General features: G+C 41.9%; 1 protein-coding gene across 1 annotated transcript; it reads right to left on the bottom strand.

The window, feature by feature from the left end:
- Positions 1–4,832: 4,832 nt before the first annotated feature.
- b3gat3 (beta-1,3-glucuronyltransferase 3 (glucuronosyltransferase I)) lies at positions 4,833–7,929 on the bottom strand. The gene is made up of 8 exons (XM_026161703.2): positions 7,712–7,929; positions 7,243–7,350; positions 6,934–7,114; positions 6,657–6,840; positions 6,398–6,559; positions 6,222–6,308; positions 5,877–6,080; positions 4,833–5,624 (listed from the first exon to the last, which is right to left on the bottom strand). The coding sequence occupies exons 2-8, from the start codon at positions 7,334–7,336 to the stop codon at positions 5,526–5,528; spliced, it is 1,011 nt and encodes a 336-aa protein (XP_026017488.1). The 5' UTR covers positions 7,337–7,350; positions 7,712–7,929; the 3' UTR covers positions 4,833–5,525.
- Between the last annotated feature and the right edge of the window lie 2,841 nt (positions 7,930–10,770).

Raw genomic sequence — 10,770 nt, 5'->3', positions numbered from 1 at the left:
TGTGATGGAATGACAGGAATAGTTGTCCTTATCCTCCTTCCCATGAGAAGATCAGCTGGACTGTATCCCTTTGCCAGTGGAGTGGCATGGTCGGCCATAAGGGCGAAATAAGGATCACCAGATCACTTCTTCACAGAATGTGTTGTTAACATCAGGAATATAACATTTATGTACCATTCTGAACTGAATGAATGAATTTATCCAGCGTGCCTGCAATGATTTTTAAACCCAGCAGATGTCGCTATTAAGCAACACACCAACACGGCGTAAACACGGTAAGGGTCATGTAGCGCACACTCCGTGAGGCCTCATTTAGTCATCACTAGTCTGACCTGATCTGATAAAACAGTTACGTTTGTTTCTGTCACTTTGTGCAGATCTAAAGGGTCTTATAACTTATAGCTGCTGCATGCTAGGTGGGCTAATTTTTGTGAATTGTGGGTGCAGCTCTGTGCAGCTAACCAGCAGGTTAACTTTAGTTATGTCTGTTGTAGATTCATCACTCTGGTCTCCAGCTGTGGAGCTACAGAACACAGGGAAACACAGGGAAGAGGTATCCTGCCATAAATCCTATACATAGAAAAGTGGTAATGGTAATGTAGTTGTACATAAACTTTTTCTGGAGTAAAAGTACACATGTTCTGTATTAACAAACATTTCAGACTCTGTGTAATTGTTTAGTCATTGAATTGTACACCACAGCTGGAGCTAATTCACTCAGTCACACCATCATTTATTATTCGATTAATAGTTTTATATGAATCTTTTAGTTCTGCTGAATAGCATGAGAACATAAAAACATTTCTATAGCTTCTCTGTTTTTGAATGAATCAAAAATCACAGTGAAAGAGATGATCTGTGCTACACATCAGTAACTTGCTGTCTTGAGGGTTTGTTGACTTTTTGAAGGTGAAGTTTGCCAATTTAACATTTGCTGTTGTTTCCACTGAGCACCGGTGGATGCACTGATTTATCACTGGTATTTCTACAACAGCAGTATTGTTTTACTCCCTTAAAACGTACGTAGCTTTTTGTTCTCTTCACAGATGGCACAATAGATGTTGATGTAGCCCTGAATCCCCCTGGACGTCTAACTTAGTGTCGTGGAGGGTATGCCGTGCTCTTCTCTGGTCAAATTTGGACAAGCACGCCCAAAGATCAATGATTTGTTTGGCCTTGTTCTCTCTCCACAAGGCAAATAATTGGTCACATTCTAATGAAAGTTTTAATGAAAGAAAGAGCTTCACAAATTAAAGTGCATTAACAAGAGAAAACGCGGTCGATGCAGGACACTTGCAATACTTAGGGAGGTGTCGTTTCAGTGCAGACAATCCCACCAAACGCTTTCAAAGCATACAAATATGGCATGAACTGGATTCAGTAGAGCATCCCTGTTTTTTAGTTACACGATGAACACAAAGAGGGTGTTGCACCAAAGACCTCACTGTGCTCGGATTTCTAGCAGACCGCCATCTGCAGCTTGTATGAAAGACGTCGACTCGTCTGCAAACACTCGGCATTGACACAATCGCACTTCAAATCTATGCGTCAAAACGAGTCAAATGATCCATAGGAAGACCAAAGCCAGTGTCAGAGAGCTTTTAGATGGTCTGAACATAAAACGGTGCCATACGTCGATATCGGACTGCACATTCCGTCCTACGATCCCACATTCCTAGCTCTGCGAGAAAACAGTCTTCCAGATATGCCAGAGGCCTCCTGAATTTGGATGGGAAATGCCTACTAAAATCAGAAGTCTGCTGGCTGGCCTCTGGCTGAACAGTGTCTGAAACAGGTTCTCAGGTGGATCAGTAGAAGTTTCTGGTGCCCCAGGAGTCCTTGAAAGATTGTAACTATTTCTTACCAGTGTGCTTATCTTGGCTAGCAAGGTCTTGGGTCCAAATCCACCTGCAGCCTCTCTGTGTGGAGTTTGCATTTTCTCCTCGTGTCTGCATGGTTTCTCTCCGGGTACTCTGGCTTATTCTCGTAGTCAAAAGACAGTTACAAGTTAGTGGGTCAATTGGTCATTCTAAATTAGCCTTAGGTGTGAACGGTTGTCAGTTCCTGTGTTCGTCCTGTGACAGGCTGGGACCTGTCCAGGGTGTACCCTGTGCCTCACCCTAGGAAAACTAGGCCTGTTGAATGGCCTAAACTAGACTGACTGATATGTAGAGAACAACTATAGTTTTTCCACTCTTGCACGAATCTTGGTCGTGATTCAAATTGAAGGCGTTCCTGCAAAACGTGTTATCATCTCAAAACAGATACATTCATCCAAACACAACTAACACATTAATCTCTCTGCAAATCTTGCACAAAACCTCCCGTAATTGGTTGCATCCTTGATTTGCTCGCCGCAAGAAGACATTTAAAAACCACACGTGAGTCAGTGTAACACCCTGAACTGTTAACTTCTAATGCAGGTAAACCCTGGAGTAGGAATGTGTGTATACAGATTAAAATCAGTTAGCCTGGTCAATGATATGGTAGTGTTTGCACAGTGAACACTTGGTCTGGGTGGGACTGGAAGTGGGAGCTGTTTATCTCTCTGTGTGTGTGTGTCAATGCCTGCTTTTTTTGCCCGTGTCACATTTAATAGCCCTTTGTGCACCTTCATGTAAACGCATGCAGAGGGTTCCTCTGCAGCTGTGATGACACACCATCAGGAACACACACAGATTAAAAGGAGTTTAATGATGTGTTATTCATGACAGTGAAGCTCATACTTTTACAGGTAATAATACAACTTCTTTCAGTATCACCACTAATATCGTCTACTGCGTGTTCGTGCAGCTGCACTTGTGACTCATCAAGGTCCAACAGTGGCGTGCATGTAGCTCTGACTTCAGCTCCTCTTACTCATCTCCCACTGCATCTTCATCTTGGAGTCCCTCCGCGAGTACACCTCCACACGCTCCAAATATAGTCACCAAGTGGGCCGCTTCCCCTTAGAGAGGGCGTACCAGCTGTCAATCACGCAACTTCAGCTGTTCTGAGGTTAGAGAATCCCCGCCCACGAGAGAGTAATCACCCATGACTGAGCAGGTTGCAATGGTCGCTGTCAGGCACAGACAAGTTGGGGCTCGGTATCTGGACGGTGAGGTGAGGATGTGGTGAATGTGCAGAACATCCGGCTGGAAGACGGCGTTATAGACGATGCTAGGTGCAGACAACGTGATAAAAATAACAGACACGCTGCGTGACAGGTCAGAGGAGAGGGACCAAGTCATATATCACAGCTTGACTACTGAAAGTGACACGCTCAGAGAACAGATGTGCACAATGAATGTGGTGTGTCAAGTTGCTGCAGGCAGCAAAGGTTAAACGCCGCAAAAGCCTGTCTCACCGCAGACTACCTCCATGATTTTCAATATAACTGCTGTTTAAAAAAAAAAAAAGCTTCACTTAAGTTCAAAAGAACTGGAGACAAACAAAAGTGACAAAGTGTGTTTTTCATTACTTTTATTTCCAAGGCCAGGGACAGACATGATCACACTGTACAATGTAAAGAACAGTAATAAATACGTTATACACCAGTAGAGAAGTTACTTACAGGCACTAATTACACGTAAGCAGGCACTAGCTGTTTTTACAGCGTCTGTTGCATTGCAGGGAGTGTGGAAGATGACGAAGCACAGCTCGAGTTTCCATATTCTGCAATCTTTAAGTACCAGGGATTTCCTGCCCGCTGGAGGCAAATTCAAGTGTTTTTCTGATCGCAGCAGTGTCGAAACGTAACACGTTTGTTTATTGCATAACTCGTTTATATGCTCTTCAGCAGAGATGTTTGTTTAATCACTGCCTTAAATGGTTTCCACTTTGAGCGTGGTTTTTAAAAAGCATCACTAAAGCTGCTCACAAAACACTGGGTTAAACTAGCTGTGGTGTGATGACACCAGTTACAACCCAGAACTTATGCGTTGGGTGTGGAACCATTACACGGGTGTTTGTCGTGCCCGTGTTGCTAAGTTGCACCACTTTGTCTGCAACACGGGTTGTTGAGGGCTTAATAAAGACGCAACAGCAAGTCGTCCGTGGGGTTTGTTCACTGCTCGGCGTGTTTAGAGAACACCGTCTCAGTCATGGATATTTTTATTCTTAAAAAAGACGTACCGGTAGTAAGTATTCACTTCCTTGGCTCTACAATGCTTAATCCTAGACATTGTTATTACAGTTTGAGTAAAGATTATTGACATTGCTTTGATGCTGATGACTTGTTTTTAGGGGTAAAAAAAAAAAAAAGGGGGGTCTACATCCTGAATATTGACTTACAAACACAAAAATCAGAAGCCATGCATGAACTAAGTGCACAGTTGTAACTGATCCTTGGCCTGAAAACTGGAACGACACTGAAGGCTGCACTGCTAAACCAGGGTACACATTATATCCATGTGACTGACATACTCTAGATATCAGTATCAGGTTTTTGCTTTAAACCCCCTAAATATCGGTATCTACCACAAATGTCCTGTATCTGTCAGAGTCTAGTAGACGCTTCCCTTGTTAATCATTTGTATATAAAAATAACAGTTTGCACAAAACGCTTAGACATGAGCTCAAATAAGCAGCTCAGTATCACTAAACATAAAATTCAGACCCAGAATTGAAAAAAAGATAAATGCTCCCTTACTTCCCATGGGGTCACCCTTGCAGACTTAACCCTTGGGACTGCTAATAGGAGTACACTGACTTGTTCTACCCCGACGCTGCATTTGTGTCACCTCCTAGTCCCAATCCGGGGATCTTTGGCATGCTAGGCAAAGGTTTTACCCACAATAACATGAAGCCACAAACATTTATGATCATCTAACAATAATGATAAAATTTAGTAATTTTTCCCCCTACAAGGCAGTTTGTGAATGAGACACTCACAAAAAATGACAAGCTTGGTTGTCTGTATTTCCCCCTTCTTTCTTCATCATCATATTGACTCAACTCACTATTTAAAAATAATGAAATGAAAAACCAAATCCTTCTTTTTAAAATACCACTCCATGTTTTGGAAAAGGTATATACACGGTTTCTGCCTGTCACATCATTTATACATCCAGCCCCTGATAAAAACATCTAAGTGCTGCCGGGAACGGGAAACATCACAGGCGTCTAACTGAGCTACAAGTAAACAGAAGTGATACAAGACGACCCTGCTATGAGACGCACCCTCCCTCCAGTTTTAAGCCGCAGTGCTCCAGCAGCACGGCTTCACAAACTAATACACTGGCGCCCCCATCGGGTAGTAGTTTAACATTGACACCGACTGTACTGCTAAACAAGGATCGCAAACTCAAAAACGAAAAAGACGCACACACTAACATACAATCAGCACAGTTATGACAAAACACACACTCGATACACATCTATATGTACAACCGGGTGTAACAGTCTCTCAAAACCAGGTTCTCTCCTGTACTTTAGTGTTTACAGTATTTACAATGCAGTTACCTATGCAGCATTAACAGCAGGATATAATCACACACTGTGTGCACATGTGTGTGTGAGTGTGTGTTGATGTGCATGCGTTTCCCTCAGACCTCCACAGCAGGGTCTGAACCCAGTCCCTGAGCCTGCAGCGCCTCCTCTCTCTTCATCTTCGGTTTCTCTGTCCGTGTGTGCCACACCAGCACCTGCAAAGCACACAAACACACTATTACTACATGTGACCTTATATATAAACTGTTACTAGAATCGTAATGCAACTACTGCAAATGCCAATGCACGAACACTTCTTTCTTAAAGGTCTCTTTTTCTGCGATTTCCATAAATCATAAAGAAAAAAGACTGAAGACTTCAGAACAAAGCATTTCACACTGAATCATCTGTTCTAAAATAATTATAGACAAGTCTTCATTCTTATCTCTTAACGCACACACGCGTACTTTAGTGCAGTTGTCTGCTTTGGGCTCCAGTTCATCCATGGTAACCAGTCCCTGAAGAAAGCTGCTTTCCAGCAAGCCCATTGGTGCCTCTCCGTCAAAGCATGCCTCTGGATTGGCCAGGACCAATTTAAGGGAAACGGCGAAGCCAGCCATGTCGATCGGAAAGGGCCGACTGGGACGCCAGCCGGTATGGAAGCGAACGACCTTAAACAAACCATCGTAAATATGATCTCAGTATTTTAGATCAAATGAAAAAGCTGAAAAGCTTAGCTCTTAGGTGCAGTTAGATGCAGGGGATTTTTGCATCTTTAAAACAGCAGCATGGCAAAATGTCAGTGACCTTACCTTTCCTCCTTCAACCACAGGCCTCTCATACTTCATCCCTCCAACCAGGCCCACCGGCCAAACTGACACCCGCTGCGTGCTCCTCATCTGAGGAAAAGAGGACATTTGTTCGCAAGCATCAGCAATAAGCCTAATAGTGAAAGAAATAAACATAGTCACACACTTAAATATCCCACCTCCTCAAACAACTGCAGGCTGTATGTGTTATCATCATCAGCAAAGTACACCACTCCTTGCTGGTTATCCCCTCCTGGCTGAGCCCTCCTGTCCTCTCTAAGCCACCGTAGCCCTTCGTTTCTCTGCTCCACTCCACGGGGCTTGAGCCAGCTGGGGTCACCCTGAGCAGGAGAATGACTCAGTGTTTTTAAATAAGGAACAAAAAAATTTGCAAGAACATGCATGGATAAGACAAAAATAAAATAAAATTGAACGAACCTCCTGTAGTTTGCGGTCCTTGGCGGTGGGCATGTGTAGGTGAGTGTAGGTCAGGCCGCTCTTCATCAGCAGGTCGGTCACCAGAGGCGTCTTGTGTGGCGAGTCCTCCACCAAGATCCAGTGGAGCCGAGGGACATGGAGAAAAGTCTGGGACATACGAGTCAGCTCGGCCTTCTGCACCAGCCTGAAAACAGATGGAAATCGGAGAGAGGGTGAGATCAGTGCAGGAATGCACAGCGGAGGGTGGACACCAAGCAATGGTCGCTTGGAAGACTACCTTGCATATGTCGGCGTGATAACAAAGATGGTGGGCAGGGACGGTTTGGCTGGCTGCTTCTGAGGTTGCTTTGTTACTTCAAACTTCCTCATCTCCTCCTGAAGACGGTGTAGTTCCCCACGCAGTCGAGATATGGTGCGGTCTTTAGGGAAGTCATGTTCTGTACAGTCACAGCGCTGGCCTGCACAAAGAAATCAAAGCAAAGTGAAGCTCTGCCACTCAGGTTTGCACATTTTTGACTCCTTTACACCTGCTGATGCTGAAATTTTATACCATTATTCATTCTGCTCATAGGTAGGATTCACTTACCGAGCTGCATCAGTGCATAGATGAGGCCCAGGAGCGAGACCATGAAGTAGAGCAAAAATACAGTCTTCAGCTTTAGCTTCATCCTCGTTGCCATGGTGCCCTGACTAGCTGAAAGTTGACAGAAAGTGCAACTTGTTCACGCTTTTCTTATTAATCCAGTTGTTTATGTTCTGATGAAGTTGTGCAGGCTGTAACCGAGGAGCTAAACTGAGTTCAAATGTACCCAATTTGACACAAGCAACATTTAGCTTGCTAACAAGCTAAGAGGGAAAGCATCCCCATGCAGCGGGACGTTTCTGAGAAGCTAACTGAGGAAAAGTTGAAGCTGTGCACGGGTCAGTGTGGCCTAACTCCCGACGAGGTCGAATAACATGAATCTAAACTGAACTCAATGATAAACCAGTGGAAGCTAAGCTGTATTAACCAGACAAGCACAAACATTCCCATTTTTTTCTTTTCTTTTTCTTACCGGAGGCGACAATCGGCGGAGCTGAGCGATGGAAGCTCAGAGCTTCATGTCATTTTGGACAGATGTGAGCAAAGGCACCTCACAGCATCCATTCATTCGGCTCAACTATGACATTTTTTCTGCAGCTAATGTACCAACAGCGTCCGGTTTCTGTGCGACGCGAAAAGGAATCCCCCTCGAAACATTTACAGCCACACAGACAGTTCCAGAAGCGGCACAGAAATCTGTGCAGCGTAAAAATGAAAGAAAAAAAAGTACTTATCAAATTAATTATCACTCATTTTGATAAAACAAATATTTTTTAAAATCTTAAAAAGGAGGTTCACATAGGCAGCTCATTTTCTTGACAGTACTTTCGTTAGAGGATTTTTTTTCTTTAAAGGTTGCATTATAGGGTCAACTTGAAAGAAAGCTAGAACAGCGAGGTCAGAGGTCAAATGTGCCATCGTATTTGAATGCAAATTATAATTTAAATATTTTGAATCCCAATATATAAAATTCCATATGTACCTGTATGTTGTCAGTAGAAACAGTGATAGGATGAAACTAAAAAACAATTATTTGACCTTTAGTTCTACTGACTTTGGAGGAGAGGTCAGAGGTCAAATTTAACATATTGTTTTAAATCACTCCACAGTGCGTTCTATATGTTGGCAATATACACCACACCTATATGTTAAGCATTAGTGAATGGTCTATACAGGCAAATCGGCAACCTTAACACATTTTGACGCAGCTACATGTGTAACAACAGCATAATGAAAATCTGAAAAATTACCTATAAAAAGAAAAATACTAAATATATTAAACATTTCCATACATATCCTCTTTTCCTGATGGAAATTCACTTATGTTAAAAAAAAAAAAAAGTAAAGAAAAAGAAAAGGAGGCATTTCTTGAAAAGTCAAACAACTTTCCTTTATTTGTAACATTATTTGTAACATAAAACACTGACAAGGCAGAATGACTTAGTTTTCCCTTTCATTGTCATTTACGGACAGGACTGGAACACTCACTCTCAAACACCGAGGTTTTTTGTTTTTTTTTTGCCTTTTATTAACATCATGTTTAAAAAAGTGTTTCTCCTGTAAAAGGCCAAGAAATGAAGATGGATCCACAACAGCTTATATATTTATATATATTTATATACATGTTGAGAAAAGACCAAAAGCAGTATCTGGAATTTTTTGTATCTGGAACCATTAAAAAAAAAATAAAAAATTAAGTCCTCACTGACTTCAAAGTAAATTAAATTCAGGCTCATTTCCAAAAATTACATTTTCACATAAGATTTTTTATTTTATTTTTTATTCCCAGTGAGCCTTTTTAAAATTCTTTATGATTATTTGTTTTAACTGCCCACATGCCTGGATTGAATATGACCACCGAGTGCAGATCCAGTCTCTGTTCAAACTTTGTTACATTTACTTTCATGCAACTTCACATTTTCAAAGAATAGGATAAAACTAAACAAAAATCTCCTCCTGAATACCAGGACTACTTTCCGGTTGTTTCTTTAAACAGGATGGTAACAAGACTGAGCCGTGGGTCAATCCAATCCAGCCAGCGGCTGACTGACTGACAGCGTGGCTGTTAAGTACAACAGATGAGGTTTGATTATGTTTGATTAACCTGAGAGAGACTGTCAGTCCATCGATCTCCTACCTCTATGTACAACATCCTCTTTTTTTGAAATTGTAACATATGAAGTACAAAAATTTTTTACTGTACTATTCAATCAGATAGTCTAGTCCCCGCAAACAAGCATGTTTAGTTGTTTCTGTTCCTCAGAGTTCAACCAAGCAAGAAAAACCACCATGTCTCCAGGTGCAGAATGTACGTTTAGCAGGAAACAACCAAAGCTTTCATCCCAGGATCCCGTAAGATTTTTCTCCTCAAACCCTTTTTTTTCCTTTGGTACCAGATTATTTTAGTACCAAGCATTTACACCAAGTGTGTCTACTTCACATAACAGCCTCTAACTCCACGTACTTGTAGCAGGCTTTTCATTATTATTTCCATTATTGTCTGTCATTGGTGTGCTGTTACAGTAGTGGATCCAGCATATGTACACGTCCTCTCTGTGAACCAAAAAACTCAGAGTTTAACACAGAAGCACTGTTTCAGACATGTTTATCTACTCCTGGCTTTGTGCGATGTCAAGGAGAGCCTTAATATAGATGACAATTGAAACCATCAGTTTGTCAGGGATAGCCAATGAGAGGACAGCTGTCTTATTAAAGGGACAGGAGCTGTAACAGCTCATTTGAGACAGTGGATAAAATAAACTGCACCAGAGGCCAGGATAGGATAAATAAGGATTATTTTTAACTGAATCATGCAAAGCCAGAGGAAAAAATAAAAAGTAAAAAATAAAGGACACATGGAGCTGGAAATGTGCACAACAGAACCCCGTTCAATGCAGTCAATCTCAATTCTAAATCAATTTTTTTTTAAAAAAACAGCAATTTAATCCAAAAACACATCAAAGGCTTTGTGAACAGGCGGGGAATTAAGATTATTCTAGACCAACATGAGAATTTTAGATGCTGCTTCTCGCAGTGGACCTAAACCTTTTAGAAGCCACTAGTCCGTAATCCTAATTTAAGACTAGATTTACGCCACCCGCCCCCACCCCCAAAAATACCTAATTTTACAGGAGGGGGCCAGGAAAATAAGTTAAGACTGTGGAAGAACTCAAACAATTTAAAAAGCAAAAAAAAAAAAAAAAGCTCCCTCAAGTGCGCTGCCGTTACCCTCATCTGCATCCATTCACGTGTCGTTTTCAAGCAGCTATATGATCAAACGGTGACCTCTGTTGATGCTATTCCACCTTAAATCCACAAGATATGCAAGAAGTGCAATGGAGGATGGACTTAGTTGTTTTTAAACAGGCCTAGTAGCGTCAGATTTGTCGTCAGAAACTAAAAAGCAAAGAGGGAAACGGGTGTACTACGAAAATCCGAAAGCTCAGTAAAAATGAGAACTGTGTGGCAGCCGTGGGTGCAGATCAAGAAGCAGGAAAAACTCAAAAAAAAAAAAAAAAAAAAAGGAGGCCG

Source organism: Astatotilapia calliptera, chromosome 3 (genome assembly GCF_964374335.1).
Source record: "Astatotilapia calliptera chromosome 3, fAstCal68.1, whole genome shotgun sequence".
Classification (NCBI taxonomy): domain Eukaryota; kingdom Metazoa; phylum Chordata; class Actinopteri; order Cichliformes; family Cichlidae; genus Astatotilapia; species Astatotilapia calliptera.
Note: the sequence above shows the minus strand (reverse complement) of the source record. Positions and strands in the feature narration are given on the sequence as shown.

Bases quoted from the DNA above. Each gene is read 5' to 3' on its own strand.
- b3gat3 (XM_026161703.2), bottom strand. From the start codon at position 7,336: ATGGCAACGAGGATGAAGCTAAAGCTGAAGACTGTATTTTTGCTCTAC. The intron at 7,115-7,242 runs GTAAGTGAATCC...TTCTTTGTGCAG, and splicing joins CTATGCACTGATGCAGCTCG to GCCAGCGCTGTGACTGTACA. The intron at 6,560-6,656 runs GTTCGTTCAATT...TCTCCTGCTCAG, and splicing joins AGGACCGCAAACTACAGGAG to GGTGACCCCAGCTGGCTCAA.